The following is a 17,085-nucleotide window of genomic DNA, read 5'->3' on the forward strand; positions in this document are numbered from 1 at the left end:
GGGGGATTGTCACTGTACTCGCAAGCCGTTCGCCGTTCGCTTTGGCGTTGCGAATGAACCAAAACATTTCATGGACCAAACCATTTCATGTAAAGCGTTCGCCGTTCGCTTTGGCGTTGCGAATGGACCAAAACATTTCATGAACCAAACCATTTCATGTAAATAGAGGGGGGGATATAATTTTAGATATAGATATAGTACGGGCATGCCCTAGTTGAAGAAATGCCGGTAACAAATTAACACACGGCAAAGCTAAAATTCCTAAATGGGTGTTTTTTTAGGAACTTAGCTCTGAGCGTCTCCTGAACCCCCTCGGGAATCGTTAAAACCCCCGCGTCCTTGGCAGGAACAGCGCAGGCCTCTGTGCAGAGTTCGCTCGTGGGAAACGCAGGCCTTGGTCCGCAGTTCGCTCCTCCTCAGGATCACGATGATGTCAGAACACGACCGTTCACCACCAAACCCCACAGCCAAGAACTTGTAAACTTTGACATTTCGTTGAGACTGTCCCACCACAAGAGAGCTCATCAGCGACTGTTCACCTCCAGATCCAGAAACCGAGAGAGAAAATGTCGGGGACGCCGTTCTTTATGAAATCCTGAAGCAGAGAGAGAAAATGACAGCCCTCCAACTCCTTTGTACTCAAGGCTCTGATGTCATCCGACGCCACCCGTGCCCGCTCCCATCAGCGAGTCCCTCTCTTCGTTGCTCGACAAATCTCACCAATAACTGCTCTCTACGGCGTGGCTTCCCGGACCTGCTTGCTTGATATTATCACCCGTCGGTGGTATCATCGGTGGTGCTCAAAGTCCTGTAGTCCTGTTTCTGGTTACCTTTTATTTAGTGTCTTTTAATGCACTATTGCCTGGCTTTGTGTGTGTGTTGCATTGTCATAAGGAACAGAGGATAAATAACAGAGGTCATTTACATATAGGGGATTTACAATTAATCCCTTGCTAATTAACACAACCCCACCCCTCTCATGGGGACACATACACTTGCACGACATACGGTCTACCGAATTCCTACTTATGATACATGGGGTTTCTTCTTCTTCACGACAGTCAGAGCACACTACCAATACACTTCTACCTGGCTCTAAGGTAATCATTGTCTACCCCCCACAAACGTAACAATATGCTATTCCCCATGGAGAGTTCTTTACAATGAGCCATGTCTCAATTTTTTCTATGCAGCACTTTCGGAGATATGGAGGTGCAAATTTTTTCGGGTTTTCCCAAGATGGCGCCCGTACCACGTGACCGATGATGTCATCATTTTTTCTTCTCCACCAATTTATCCCGAGACGACGCTCAATAAATTTCATCTCGATTGGATACATATATATATATATTTTTTGTATACTGAATCGAGGCTCGTTAAAGAGCTAACATTTACTTCACAAACAAAATCAACCAGACAAACAAAATACCCAAAAAGAGGGAGCGGAAGACAAGATGGGGAGAGAAGGGGAAGCACACAAACACAACATCCGAGAGCAGGGAGATGTGTGGAAGGGAGAGGGCCTGGGGGGAGGAGGCATGGGAAGGGGGGTGGGGGGGGAGGGAGAAGTATAAAACACAAGGACACCAAGGACTTCCTGGACAGAAGTTGGTATTTCAAAAAAGTGGAATTGGGGTGAAATTAGCAGGGGCAGAAAAGATCAAGGTTTTGGATGGGGGAAGATAAGAGATGGTGGTGAATAGCTGTTTTAAAGACTTGGAGGGTGGAGTGGGATTGAAGAGAGTGAGGGAGTTTGTTCCAGAGGCGGGAGAAAAGAGGAATGAAGGAGTGAAGGTGAGCAGAGAGTCTTGATTTTGGCAGTTTAACCATAAGAGGGTTGCAGGCAGATCTTGTGCGACCTGTAGGAATATTTGCGGGACAGAGCTGAGAGAGAGCTGGGGGGGGGCAAGGCCAGAGAGGAGTCGGTAGAAGACGGAAAGACCACCAACCTGCCTGCGGTGAGTGAGTGAGAGGCCCTTGGAGTTAGCTTCATCGCGGGAGATTCCAATGATTCTGAATGCTTTGGTTTCAACAGCGTGAAGGCGACCTAGGTGTGAGGCAAGAGCACCAGCCCAGAGGGGAGAGCAGTATTCCATTGAGCTGCGGATGAAAGCCTTGTATGTGGTGAGGAGCTCAGGTGTGCCAAGGAAGGACTTTGCACGACGGAGGATGCCCAGTCGGCGACTGGCTTTGGAGGCCAGATTTGAAATGTGGTTTTCCCAGGAAAGATCATGGCAGATAGTGAGACCCAAAATCTTGAGTGACAGAACTTCTTGTAGAGGATTATTCAGAAAGTGGATGGGAGGGTTGTCCAGTCGGTCTTTTCGGAGAGACATCGTAAGAGTGTGAGATTTGTCAGGATTGAAAGACATGTTCCACTTGTTTGCCCAGTCTGATTTTGTCAAGGTCTGCAGAGAGTGAGGAGGCTGCAGACTGCCGATCTGAGGGATGAAGAATGGAGCGACAGAGAGTAGAGTCGTCAGCAAAAAGATAGAGAGGATTTTCAAGAGAGTCAGAGAGATCATTGATGAAGACCAGAAAAAGCACAGGGCCCAGAACACTGCCTTGGGGAACTCCAGCCTGAACAGGAAGAGGAGATGAGAGAAACCCATTCAGGGCCACACGTTGACTACGACTAGAGAGGAAGTCCGCCAGCCATGCGTGGAGATTTCCATTGATACCAAAAGAGGAGAGTTGGGTGAGCAGAGCGGGGTGCCAGACCGTATCGAAGGCACGTGATATGTCAAGGGAGACTGCTCTAATTTCCTGTTTGGCATTGAGGACCTCCATCCATTGTTGAGAAAGCAGAAGCAGCATGTCCAGAGTGGAGTGTCCAGGTCTGAAACCAAATTGATGATCAGAGATCAAGCCATTGGAGAAGTGGAAAGATTTCATATCTGAAGCAATGATGGATTCCATGACTTTGCTGATAATTGGGAGAAGGCTGATTGGTCTGTAGTTGCTGGGATCTGTTTTTGCACCTTTTTTGTGCAAAGCGGTGATGTTGGCAGATTTCCAAGCAGATGGAAGATGACCTTGAGCAAAAGAGAGGGTGAAGAGAACAGAGCGAGGGAGTGAAAGAGCAGAAGAACATGATTTTAGGACCCGTGGGCTGATGCCGTCAGGTCCAGTTGCAGAATCAGAGTCGAGGGTTGACAGAAACTTTTCCACCTTGTCAGGAGAGAAGGTCACAGAGTCCAGGAGCAGTTTGGTTCGACTGGGTACGATGGGTACAGAGAGGGATGGGTTTGGGACACAAGATTTAGAGGCAAACACAGAGTTCAGGCATTCAGCTTTTTCACGTGCGGAGTCAGCCGTGTGGCCATTTGAGGTGAGGGAGGGGATGGAGGGGGAACAAACACCAGAAACAGATTTGACCAGACGCCACCAGGATTTGGAAGAGGGAGACAGATAAGAGAGTTCGGTCCTGAGAACGGAGAGATATTGTTCCTGGCTCTCCTGAGGGTGGACACACACTTGTTTCGGGCTTTGTGAAAGGAAATGAGATTTCCTTCCGTTGGATTTGCTTTCCAGGAGACGAAAGCAAGTTGTTTCTGGGCAATAGCCTCACCACAAGATTCCGTGTACCATGGACGGGAGGAAGGGTATGACAACTGAAGACGAGATGGGATAAATCTGTGCATGAGAGAGAGCAATTTACTTTGGAAGAATTCCCAGGATGAGTTGATGTCAGAGGCAGTAGAGATGGGAGACCAGTCCAGATGATTGATGGCTGCTTGAAGACCGTGCCAGTTGGCCTGAGTGAAATGCCAGACTCGTCGACGCTGAGGAGGCTCTCTGAGAATGGTCAGAGAGATGTCCACTTTAACAAGCACATGATTAGAAGAGCCGATTGGAGCAGAAGAAGAGCAGCAGACATTTTCAGGGAAGTTAGTCATAACCAAGTCCAGAAGAGAAGATGCTCCGTTGACTGAGATCCGGGTTGGGAAATTGACAGATTGTCAGTCCCAGTGAGTCACAGAAGTCCTTTGCTGAAGAGCCATGGCTGGTGAGAGAGGTACCTACCCCCAGCCAACTGGCATGGTGACTGTTGAAATCACCACATATGAGGAAGAGAGAGTTGGGATGGGTAGATAGAAGTTGGTCCATATTATCAGACAGCGAGATGTAGATTGAGTCATCACTGTTTGGTGGACGGTACAACACATATGAACAAAAGGTGGGAGCGAAGGGGAAGCCGTAGCCAAAGGTATTCCTGGGGGTGAGGTGGAGAGAGGGCAGTGCAGGGCGAGTGAGGAAGAGTTTTTTTATAAAGATAGCAACCCCACCTCCAGGACGAGGCTCAGGTCTATCGTACCGGAGGAGGGAGTAACCTGGGAAAGATACCAAGGAATCAGAGACATCATGAAGGAGGAAAGTTTCTGTTCAGCAGATCACGTCTGGTTTGTCAGAAGCAACCTGTATGGAGAGATCAGTTAAGTTTGAGCGAAGGCCCCGGATGTTTGAGGTCCATACTGTTAAGGAAGAGGAAGGGGGAGCATCGGATACAGAACAGGGGGGGGGGGGGGGGAGCGGTAGGGTAAGTTGTGGAAGAGGAGGAAGAGGTAGGGAGAGCTGTTGAAGGTGTGTCAGAGATTACAGAATAGCTTGGAGAAAGGGAAGAATGGGGCAGACAAAAGGTTTGATGGTGATTGGGTGAGGCACAGTGAGGTGTTATTTGAGGAGGGGGAAGAGTGAGGCAGAAGGTTGAGGGAGAAGAAGGTGAAAGTTGGAAGGGGGAAGAAGCGGGGAGGACCCTTTGAGGAGGAGGGGTGAGAGGGGAGTCTAGGAGGGGAGGAGTGAGGGAGAGTCTCGGAGGGGAGGGGTGTGGGGGGAGTTTAGGAGGGAAGGGGCAGGGGGGGAGATTTGAAAGGGATGGGTGATGGGGAAGATTTGGGGGGGAGGGGCAAGGGGGAAGATTTGAAAGAGATGGGTGATGGGGAAGATTTGGAGGGAAGGGGTGAGATTGGATTTTGAAAAGTGTACGATTAATGGGAAACGAACATTTATTGCAAAATGAGTTTCTTGAGACATTCGAGTCAAAAATACATTTGAGGACGCTGAAGGATGGGTGGAGTTCTGGAGAGTTTAGGGAATGAATGAAAGATGCACTGTAAGAGATGGAATTTTTTTTTGGAATGAATAGATTTGGTGAGCAAGTCGAAAGCATCCTTTTATAGAAAAGAAGAAAAAGGTGTTATCGAATATGACAAAATAAAGTTCTTCAGGGGACAGATGAAACATTTTTTAACGTGATCACGAACAACGTGGTCGAAGAACGAACGAACAAATAAGAACGAACAAACGGATAAGAACAGAGAAGGAAAATATTTTTTGGGGGTTTTTTTTTGAGATTTTAAAACAAGGAAGTATGGGGTGAAAAGACCGTGAAAAACAGAGACCGAAAGTAATTTGCAGCGCGATCGAAGAACCGCTGAGACAAAAAAAAAAAACTTATCGAATTATGACGTCATAATGGAGGTACCTATGACATAATCATTAACATATTTTATTCCCCATGGAGAGTTCTTTACAATGAGCCATGTCTCAACTTTTTATATGCAGCGCTTTCAGAGATATAGAGGTGCAAAGTTTTTCGGTTTTTCCAAGATGATGCCCACACCACGTGACCTATGATGTCATAATCAATCAATAGAAAAATTCTACCAAAGGAGGTGCACCTATGGTGAAAATTTCCTCTCAATTGGAACAACGGTTGCTGAGAAAATCATATTTATTCTGTGCGGACAAACAAACAAAGACAAACAGATGAAAAATCACTCAGAGCGACACTTGGCAAAAAAGAACAAAGTAGAATGGCACTCGGTAGAGCATCCTTTTTACCTCACAAATAATTGGTGGTTGAATTCAGTGACCTGATATGCAAATCGTCTTCAAATTTTAAGTTAATTGGATGAAAATTGACAATGTTAGAAATTTGGCCGATGTTTACCTTTTGGCCTATGTTGATCTCAAAAATAGTTGGTGGTTGAATTCAGTTCACCGATATGAAAATCCTGTTCAAATTTCAAGGCAATTAGATCAAAATTGATTTTAGAAATTTGAAGAAAAGAGGTTGACCCGTTGGCCTATGTTGACCTTTTGACCTCAGAAATAAATAGGATTTTGTCAGACCATGAACTCTACCATTTGGTGAGGTTTCGTGAAGATTGGTTTAAAATTGTCACCTGTAGGCAAGTATAAGTGAGCGGACACACACAAACAACAAACACACACGCACGCACGCACGCACATCGGAGTGATTAACATACTTGTCCAAAAATTATTTTTTTTGCCAAGTAACAAACTGACTCAAATGCAATACCCTCTCCTCTGGCGAGGGTAACACTCATTCTGAGAAACTGATCACCTGATCATTTCAACAGCACAGAAATGAAAAACCTCCAAAGGACAGTGCCCAAAGGACAGTGACACACAAACCAAACGAACAGCCGAGAATGGTTTGGATCAGAATCCATCCAGAAATCAGATGCAAGACAATAGAAGCAACGATTTTCTTAGGTTTCCATTGAGGTTCCCACTGGAAACCTATTGTTCTTGTAAGGACTATTATTCACACAAATTTTGTGGAGATGATTCTAAGAAAACCGTAATAGCTAGCTCAACGAAACTTTATCTCATTATAGATACTGTTGTGGTTTTGGAATAAAAGATAATCCCCCTCGTAGGTAGACGCACCACAACATGAAGCCTCGCAATAGTTCAGTTATTTCTTAGTGAATGTAAGCGTCGTCCTTTCCTGTGTTAGTTTTGCGTTGAGCAGGCCCGTGAGTAGGGCGGTCTTTTAGCGCTAGCATGCCACGTGGCAGGCCTGAACAAGTCTGGCAAGGCCGAAGGGAGGAGCTGCAGGGGGAGTGGCCGGTAAGCAACGAGCCGCCAATCAGGGCTCGAGGGGAGTGGCTAACCAGTGGATGAGAGGTGGGGCTTGGAACATTCGAGTAAGGCCGGGGCGGAGCCATAAAACCCTGCTCCAAGCCCCCCACCTCAGTTGAGTCGGTGCCCCTGAGAGTTGAGTCGTGTGCACAGTTCGGAGTTCGCCTGAGTTGAAGCTTGAGTGAGTCAGTCAATCGCCCAGCCCCGGAACAATTGCGTTATCCTCTTTGTACACGAACGTGCCCTGCGCTCTGCGCTGTATTAATCGCACGTTCGAGAAGACGACCCGTTCCGGGCCACAGACGCGCGTTCTCCTCCTGCCTGCCTTCTCTTGCATATGTGTCGTGACCGCCAGAGGGCCACGCGGGGTGAGCTGCCCCGGAGCGACCGACGGAAAAGCGCGTTTGGCGCGCGAACTTCTTTTCTTCTTCTCCCCGTGTGCGTGAGTGGGCCCCGTGTCTGGGATTTAGTTAAAATGGTTAGGCTTCTGCTCTGTGTCCCCTTTCCTTCATCCTGATCCTGTACATTGTGTAAATAAATTGTGTTATCCCTCTTATTTGACCGTTCCCGTCCCTTCCATCAATTGGCCTCGCATGGTACGAATAGAACCGCTTGAATCGGGTTCCATACAAGTAACGGCACGAGTCACGTGATACGCATACCGCTCGGGCGTACTCGATTAAGCGTGGCTCGTGCGAGGTCTGGTCCCCGCTTTCATGGCAGCGTGGGTTAAAGGTATGAGCGGCGTCGACCCGATACCCTTTTTCACGCTTGCTGTGGAAGTGGCGATTCGGCCTCGTGGACACGAAGACCAAAGGGGGGAAAAAGGGGTTTAATCCCCCCTTTGTAACGTGGAATGGGCTTCGGGAGATCCGCAACAATACCAATGTAGCTTAGTGCATCAGAAATTTTGTTTTTGCAATTTTGACTTACATTAGCTGCCATTGTTTATGACATCATAAACTTTAAACATCTTCTTCAAGGGGAAAGGGGTGGAGGGAAATTTAAACTGAAAAAAACAAACAAACATAGGGGCAATGCCTCTGCACTCACCTGGTAGAACCAGTGAACCAATGGTAGGTGTGGTTGACTCAAATTATGTAAATTAGCCAATGGTTTGCACAAACTTGTGAAACAAAAACATGCAAAGATGATTCCTACCAAATCATCTCGACATCCTTCTAAACAGAACCGCTAAACAGATCAAAGCAAAATATAGGTGTGATCAACCCCCCCCCCCCCCCCCCCCCCCCCACATAGGGAATACTTTCTCTGAACTATGACATCATCAGTCATGTGGTATGGTGGCATTTCAATTTAAGCTACAAAAAAAAAAAAAAAAAAAAAAAACATTTCTCCAGAACTGCTCAACAGATCAATCCGCTACTTCATCTGTGTGATCGACTACCCATGGGGAAAAATGATTCTGAACTATGACATCAGTCACATGGTAACTTGGATTTAAGGAAAACATATTTGGAAATCTATCTCCAGAACCGCTTAACCGATCCAAACCAAAGTTCACCCATATGACCAACTACCCATGAAGATTTTTTTTTGAAAATGATGACGTCATCAGTGACATGATATGGTGGCCATTTTGCCTGGAAGCCTATCATCACTGCTGGCAGTTCTAGTTTAAAATTGGATTTGCATACTGGGGATATCTATTTCCAGTTATCTAAACGCACTGGGGATGGAGAGATACGGATATTGGTAGGACTGGTATGTAGTGTCAATAGGTGGATGTGCTGTTGATGTCGTTCATTCCCCACCCTACAACAGTCTTAATCATGCAAATATTTCATTCATGCTCTTGGAAGGAATAGAAAGCAGCCAAAAAGTTAAATCCTCCGACAATAAAAACGGCAACATTAAACAAGAACAGCAATCAGAAGTGCGCGCATACCTCTGCAAGGTTGAAGTTTACATTTTGTATCCCACTGATAGGGTGAATCTGGATTCGGATATTCACCAAAATCAATTCATTCTGATTACACACCCAACCCGTCCACCAAATTTCATCCGATTCCATCCATAACTTGAGATATTCTGCTCACGGACAAAGACAGACGTGAAAACATAACCTCCGTCCACCCTCGGTGGTGGAGGTAATAAGGGGACAATTGCTGGGTTCATCAAATAAAACGCAAACAAGCTCACCAACATGTTGTCATAATATTGGTTTTTCTCCTGGTCCTCCTTTTCTTTGACACCTGCATTAGATGGTACAGCTGTGGCTCCTTGTTCTGCATATCCCCAACACGAGCTCGCACTTGCACCCAGGGCTGGGCTGTGGGAGGAGTCTTGAGCAGAACTTGATTCGTAGTCAGCAAAGATGGACCAAATCACACAAACACACACACAAACAGATTTGTCAAACAATTCCTGACACAAATGTAATGGATGTCACAAAAGCTATTTCTGCAAAAGATGTTCACCTATTCGGTGAGGATTCTAGGCTACTGTTTTCCATCCCACTGCAGCTCTCAGAGTGGATGGGTATGTCGATAGCATGAGGAGATGAAGCTAAGCTGACACAGGTGTAGCCCTTGTTGTCTTGGCCGGTGGACACAGGTACATAATCCTTGATCCAGCTATGCCCAGCAACTTCATTACTTGATCCAAAGGAGCCCTTCGATCGATCCACTGGCTGTTTGGAGCCACCCCAAAACAGGCTTGCTCCTAGGAAAGTAGTTTTCATATTACATGTAAAATTACATTTTTATTTACATTTTTCATATTACATCCCAGTGTGTACCCTGGATAAGAATAGGTACGCCGTATCCCTGCGTGTCGTAAGAGGCGACGAAGAGGGTTGGCGTCAGGAAGGGCATCCGGCCATTTAAAAAAAAAAACTGCCTCAAAAAGAGAACCATGACAATTACAACTACATGTGGGCAGGGTACAACCCGAAGTGGAGATCGGTTTCTGAGGTTTGGGACATGGAATGTAGGGACAATGACAGGGAGATCAGGAGAAGTGGTGGAAGTATTGGTCAGAAGAAGAGTGGACATATGTTGTGTGCAAGAGACGAGATGGAAGGGAAGTGGTGTGAGAATGGTGAAGGGTAGGCAGGGACAGAAATACAAGTTTGTGTGGCAAGGGTGCCCGGAGGGCGTGAATGGTGTTGGTGTCCTGTTTTCTGAGGAGTTTGTAGACAGTGTGGTGAGTGTGACAAGAGTGAGTGATAGGTTGATGATGGTGAAAATGATGATTGGAAAGCTCTTGGTGAATGTCATCTCGGGATATGCTCCACAGGTTGGTCGAAGCGATGGAGAAGGACAGGTTCTGGTGTGCGATAGAGAAGCTGATGGAAAACGTGAAAGATGAGGAAGTTGTTGTGGTAGGAGGAGACCTAAATGGACATGTGGGAAGGAGTATGGATGGTTTTGACGGAGTTCATGGGGGTTACGGATATGGTGTGAGAAATGGAGAAGGTGAAAGGATTTTGGAGTTTGCTGATGGAGCTGATTTGTTGATTTGTAATACTCAGTTCCAGAAAGAGGATAATAAGCTTGTTACATACACGTCAGGTGGGTCGACGACAACCGTCGACTACCTGATGGTGCGTAGGCAAGATAGGGGGCACCTCCGAGACAAAGGTGATCCCGGGGGAGGAGGCTGTTTCACAGCACCACTTGGTTGTCTGCGACGTAAGGGTGAAAGCTGCGAGGAGAGCTCGGCGGGTGAAGTACCAACCGAGAATGAAGGTGTGGAGGTTGAAAGAGGTGACAGTAATAGTCTATTTGCAGCCTCTATCATTTTTTTTTTTTTTTTTTTTTTTAATTTTTTTTTTTTTTTTTTTTTTGTATACAATATCGAGGCTCGTGAAAGAGCGAACATTAATCACACAGAAAGACAAACCGACACATAAAACATATAACATAGGGAGCGGTAGACAAGATGGGGAGAGAGGGGGAAGGACACAAACACAACATTTGAGAGCAGGGACCGAGAGACATGGAGACATCGAGAGATCTGAGAGAGGGCGAGGGCTTTGGGGGGGGGGGGGGGCGTGGGAAGGGGGCAGTGGGAGAGGTATAAAACATATGGACACTGCCAGGACTTCCAGGAAAGAAGTTGGAATTTCAAACAAGGTGGATCTGGGGTGAATTAGCGGGGGTAGAAAAGATCAAGGTTTTGGATGGGGGAAGATAAGAGATGGTGGTGAACAGCTGTTTTAAAGACCTGGAGGGAGGAGTGGGATTGAAGGGAGTGAGGGAGTTTGTTCCAGAGGCGGGAGAAAAGAGGAATGAAAGAGTGAAGGTGAGCGGAGAGCCGAGATTTCGGCAGTTTAACCATCAGAGGGTTGCTGGCAGATCTTGTGCGACCTGTAGGAATATTTGGGGGACAGAGCACAGAGAGAGCTGGGGGTGCAAGGCCGGAGAGGAGTCGGTAGAAGACAGAAAGACCACCTACCTGCCTGCGGTGAGTGAGTGAAAGGCCCTCAGAGATAGCTTCATCGCGGGAGATTCCAATAATTCTGAAAGCTTTGGTTTCAACAGCGTGAAGCCGAGCTAGGTGTGAGGCAGGAGCACCGGCCCATAGGGGAGAACAGTATTCCATTGAGCTGCGGATGAAAGCCTTGTATGTGGTGAGGAGCTCAGGTGTGCCGAGGAAGGACTTCGCACGACGGAGGATGCCCAGTCGGCGACTGGCTTTGGAGGCCAGCTTGGAAATGTGGTTTTCCCAAGAAAGATCATGGCAGATAGTGAGACCCAAAATCTTGAGCGACAGAACTTCTTGGAGAGGATTGTTGAGAAAGTAGATGGGAGGGTTGTCCAGTCGATCTTTTCGGAGAGACATAGTAAGACTGTGAGATTTGTCAGGATTGAAAGACATGTTCCACTTGTTTGACCAGTCTGTGATTTTGTCCAGGTCTTCAGAGAGTGAGGAGGCAGCAGACTGCCGATCTGAGGGAAGAGGAATGGAGCGGCAGAGAGTGGAGTCATCAGCAAAGAGATAGAGAGGATTTTCGAGAGAGTCAGAGAGATCATTGATGAAGACCAGAAAAAGCACGGGGCCCAGAACACTGCCTTGGGGAACTCCAGCCTGAACAGGAAGAGGAGATGAGAGAAACCCATTCAGGGCCACACGTTGACGACGACTAGAGAGGAAGTCCGCCAGCCATGCGTGGAGATTTCCATGGATACCAAAGGAGGAGAGTTTGGTGAGCAGAGCGGGGTGCCAGACCGTGTCGAAGGCACGTGATATGTCGAGGGAGACAGCTCTAATTTCCTGTTTGGCATTGAGGACCTCCATCCATTGTTGAGACAGCAGAAGCAGCATGTCCAGAGTAGAGTGACCTGGTCTGAAACCAAATTGATGATCAGAGATCAAGCCATTGGAGAAGAGGAAAGATTTCATATCAGAAGCAATGATGGATTCCATGACTTTGCTGATAATTGGGAGAAGGCTGATTGGTCTGTAGTTGCTAGGATCTGTTTTTGCACCTTTTTTGTGCAAAGCGGTGATGTTGGCTGATTTCCAAGCAGATGGCAGTTGACCTTGAGCAAAAGAGAGGGTGAAGAGAACAGCGAGAGGGTGAGATAGAGCAGCAGAGCAGGATTTTAGGACCCGTGGGCTGATGCCGTCGGGTCCAGTTGCAGAATCAGAGTCGAGGGTTGACAGAAACTTTTCCACCTTGTCAGGAGGAAAGGACACGGAGTCCAGGAGCAGCAGGGTACGACTGGGTATGGTGGGTACAGAGAGGGATGGGTTTGGGACACAAGATTTAGAGGCAAACACAGAGTTGAGGCATTCAGCTTTTTCACGTGCGGAGTCAGCTGTATAGCCGTTTGAGGTAAGGGAGGGGATGGAGGGGGAACAAACACCAGAAACGGATTTGACCAGACGCCACCAGGATTTGGAAGAGGGAGACAGATAGGAGAGTTCGGTCTTGAGAACGGAGAGATATTGTTTCCTGGCTCTCCTGAGGGTGGACACACACTTGTTTCGGGCTTTGTGAAAGGAAATGAGATTTCCTTCCGTTGGATTTGCTTTCCAGGAGACGAAGGCAAGTTGTTTCTGGGCAACAGCCTCACCACAAGATTCCGTGTACCATGGACGGGAGGAAGGGTATGACAACTGAAGACGAGATGGGATAAATCTGTGCATGAGAGAGAGCAATTTACTTTGGAAGAATTCCCAGGATGAGTTGATGTCAGAGGTGGTAGAGATGGGAGACCAGTCCAGATGATTGATGGCTGCTTGAAGACCGTGCCAGTTGGCCTGAGTGAAATGCCAGACTCGTCGACGCTGAGCAGGCTCCCTGAGGATGGTCAGAGAGATGTCCACTTTAACAAGGACATGATCAGATGATCCGATCGGAGCAGAAGAAGAGCAGCAGACATTTTCAGGGAAGTTAGTCATAACCAAGTCCAGAAGAGAAGATGTTCCGTTGACTGAGATCCGGGTCGGGAAATTGACAGATTGTGTCAGTCCCAGTGAGTCGCAGAAGTCCTTTGCTGAGGAGCCATGGCTGGTGAGAGAGGTACCCACACCCAGCCAACTGGCATGATGACAGTTGAAATCACCACATATGAGGAAGAGAGAGTTGGGATGAGTAGATAGAAGTTGGTCCATATCATCAGACAGCGAGATGTAGATGGAGTCATCACTGTTTGGTGGACGGTACAACACACATATGAACAAGAGGTGGGAGCGAAGGGGAAGCCGTAACCAGAGGTATTCCTGGGGGTGAGGTGGAGAGAGTGCAGTGCAGGGCGAGTGAGGAAGAGAGTTTTTGATAAAGATAGCAACCCCGCCTCCAGGACGAGGCTCAGGTCTATCATACCGGAGGAGGGAGTAGCCCGGGAGAGATACTATGGAATCAGAGACATCATAAAGGAGGAAAGTTTCTGTTAAGCAGATCACGTCTGGTTTGACAGAAGCAACCTGTATGGAGAGATCAGTTAAGTTTGAACGAAGGCCCCGGATGTTTGAGGTCCATACCGTTAATGAAGAGGAAGGGGGAGCATCAGATACAGAACAGGGGGGAGGAGGGGTAGGGTAAGATGTGGAAGAGGTGGAAGAGGTAGGGAGAGCTGTTGAAGGTGTGTCAGAGATTTCAGAATAGCTCGGAGAAAGGGAAGGATGGGGCGGACAAAAGGTTTGATGGTGATTGGGTGAGCCACAATGAGGTGTTATTTGAGGAGGGGGAAGAGCGAGGCAGAAGGTTGGGGGAGATGGAGGTGAGAGTTTGAAGGGGGAAGAAGCGGGGAGGACGCTTTGAGGAGGGGGAGTGAGCGGGGGGAAATTGAGAAGCAATGAGGGTGGGGAGATTTGAAGGGGAGGGGTGAGGGGGGAGTTTGGGAGGGAAGGGACAAGGGGAGGGATTTGAAAGGGATGGGATATGGGGGAGATTTGGAGGGGAGGGGTGAGGCAGGAGTCTAGGAGGGGAGGGGCGAGGGGGCGTCTTGGCGGGGAGGGGTGAGGGAGTAGTTTAGGAGGGAGGGGGCAAGGGGGGAGATTTGAAAGGGATGGGTGATGGGGAAGATTTGGAGGGGAGGGGTGATGGGTAAGATTTGGAGGGGAGGGGTTATGGGGAAGATTTGGAGGGGAGGGGTGAGATTGGATTTTTGAAAGTGTACGATTTATGGGAAACGAACATTTATTGCAAAATGAGTTTCTTGTGACCTTCGAGTTAAAAATACGTTTAAGGACGCTGGATGGAGGATGGAGTGCAGGAGAGTTTAGGGAATGTAGAACAAAGGCACTATAGGAGATGGATATTTTTTTTGGGATGAATTGATTTGGTGAGCAAGTCGAAAGCAGCCTTTTAAAGAAGAAGAAGAAAAAGGTGTTATAAAATATGACGGAATACATAACTTGAGGGGAAAGTGTAAACATTGAAGGTTAATGAGTGAAAACTATCTGGGGAAATGGGGGAGAAACACGTGGTCGAAGAACGAACGAACGAATAAGAATGAATAAACGAATGAGAACAGAGAAGGAAATGTTTTTGTTTTTTTTTTTTGTTTTTTTTGAGTTGAGATTTACACAAGGAAGTAGGCTATGGGTGAAAAGCCTGGGAATACAGAGAACGAAAGTTATTGGATCACAAACGACGGACCACTGAGAGAAAAACAAAGCCTCAAGGTTGTACAGTGCACACTGTACAAGGCCTTGCTCGCGACACGGCAAACAGACGATCAATTTATGAAAGATAAACACCGAGAAACAACCAAAGTTGCACACAATAACTTCACACACCGAAAGATAAATACAGTTTCGACAAAATACAATTGTGAACAGACTTAACTTCGAAAAACGTGGAGACCGTGTGGAGCTTCGAAAATCCCTGCCGCCGTCTCCAAGATCTCGCGAGATCTCCAATTTCTATTGTGAACCTAGAAATGTTTTATAGTATAAGGTTTTTTGATGGATTTGTCATCCCATGGGGTTAATAAAGTATTTCAGCTTGGTTGTCCTCCGGACAACCTCGGGGAAATTTTTTTATATGCTAATTAAGGCGACCATTACCGGAAATCCTATTTTCTTCAATATCTCCAATACTATCCATGAAATGTTCATGAAAATGGTGTCTATACCTATGTTTTCAGGGTCAAGGATTAAGGTAAACATGTGAAATAGTGTGTATTTACATGTATTGTTATGATACCTACACAAGATACATTGATCATGTAAATATCCATATGATTACGTGCTAACAATGCAAATTCCATTTGATTTTCTTAGTCAGATTTAAAGGAAAAGGTACACCAGGTCCCTGGCTTCAAAAACATTTATCAAAAGGTAAACATGCTTGTATTATGTATTCCATTTGATACTTATTTTGTTACCAAACAAAACTTGACATGTATTTCTCAATATCAAGGTTTCTTAACGAATCAAATCGACTGATTCTCAGTATATCCACACTTATTAACCTCATGCAGAGAACATTTGCATTGATTTATAGTAGATTAAACATAATGAATTATTAAACTTGAGGTTTTGAAAGGCCAAGATATTCAATCTTCATCCACTTCTTGCTCCTCACTGTCCTCATCATTGCGATGATCAGGATCATTTGCTTGGGAATAAGGGTTCAAACACCCCTCACCACCCCCACATTTGCAGTAAATGGTGCAAGATAGTTGATTTTTGCAGCAGCTACAAGTTGCAGAGCTACAGAATTTGCCTTCTATCTTGCACCCACAGCTAAGGACATCAATTAGTCCTGGTGGAGCTGGAGGACCAATGTTATAGCTGGGAGATGGAATGCCATCCTTCACAGTCTATCCAAACTCACTAATATCTACCGTTGGTGGACATTGTTGGTCAGCTGCCTTCCACAAGATCATCTGAAGATGTGCCCGCAGCACATGATGTAGAAGATTGGCATCTGTGGGTGGTAATGCCATGATACGAGCTGGTTTACCTTTCCTTCTTGCATAGATCCTGTAACGGGCAATATTCATGGAGGTGCCAGGAGGTTGGGCATAGATTGCAGCAAAGAAATGTTGCCCTGTTTCCATTAAGTCATCATGTGTGGCATCTTTTTCACCAGGTACATCGGACAGCCCAGGAAAGTCCTGTGCCTGTAATGTCTTGAGAGCACCAAGTTTCCCTTTGTTAAAAGGATAAGATACAGTGTCACAGCCACTTAGAGCATGCATTCCTAACAACTGCATGCATTTAGTGCCCAGCTGCATACAACTTTCATTGATGTTCACAATGTTCCCATCCCAACGCTCCATTTGGACATGACATGAGGAAATCAGCTGTGCTTTCCAGGCCCAGTAAACCAACAACACAAACACATCAGTGTCATCACTGAGGATTCGTACCACATGATCACACTCTGCTACTTGCAGCAGATATGCAATCATAGTCACATCAGCTTCATCGTGTGAAAAGCCACCATCATCTCGACACTCCACCGTTATATTTTCTCCCATGTCAAACGAGGATATTAATCGAGACAGCTGGCATTTGTTGTGTTTGTTTTTCATGATAACAGCCCGGTTTGGGAGTGGACTATTGATGGTGAGGTTGTAATTCAAGGAACCTTCACCACCACGCCTCATTCTTTCATGGTCTTTTGCTGAAAGATCATCATACTTGTCAAATACCAAAATTTTCTCGGCATCTGGAGGATAACAAGATAGTCGTTGCTTGATACCCTCAACTAGAACAGAGACATCACCACCATGAGGCCAGGTGATGTGATACAACAGCTGT

At 46.6% G+C, this 17,085-nt stretch overlaps 2 protein-coding genes across 5 annotated transcripts in view; both read right to left on the reverse strand.

The window, feature by feature from the left end:
- Window positions 1–17,085, reverse strand: part of LOC137425531 (uncharacterized) — a 578,290-nt gene that overhangs the window by 218,518 nt on the left and 342,687 nt on the right. The gene's annotated exons all lie outside the window — the stretch shown is intronic.
- Window positions 1–17,085, reverse strand: part of STIL (STIL centriolar assembly protein) — a 60,733-nt gene that overhangs the window by 4,820 nt on the left and 38,828 nt on the right. For all 4 annotated transcript variants that reach the window (XM_078773798.1, XM_078773803.1, XM_078773791.1 and 1 more), the window contains 2 exons: window positions 9,336–9,579; window positions 9,058–9,211 (listed from right to left, as the gene is read on the reverse strand). In XM_078773798.1, the coding sequence (XP_078629924.1) occupies window positions 9,058–9,211; window positions 9,336–9,579 (398 nt within the window). The remainder of the gene's footprint in view (window positions 1–9,057; window positions 9,212–9,335; window positions 9,580–17,085) is intronic.

Source organism: Myxine glutinosa, chromosome 1 (assembly GCF_964187855.1).
Source record: "Myxine glutinosa chromosome 1, kmMyxGlut1.1, whole genome shotgun sequence".
NCBI classification, from domain to species: Eukaryota; Metazoa; Chordata; class Myxini; order Myxiniformes; family Myxinidae; genus Myxine; species Myxine glutinosa.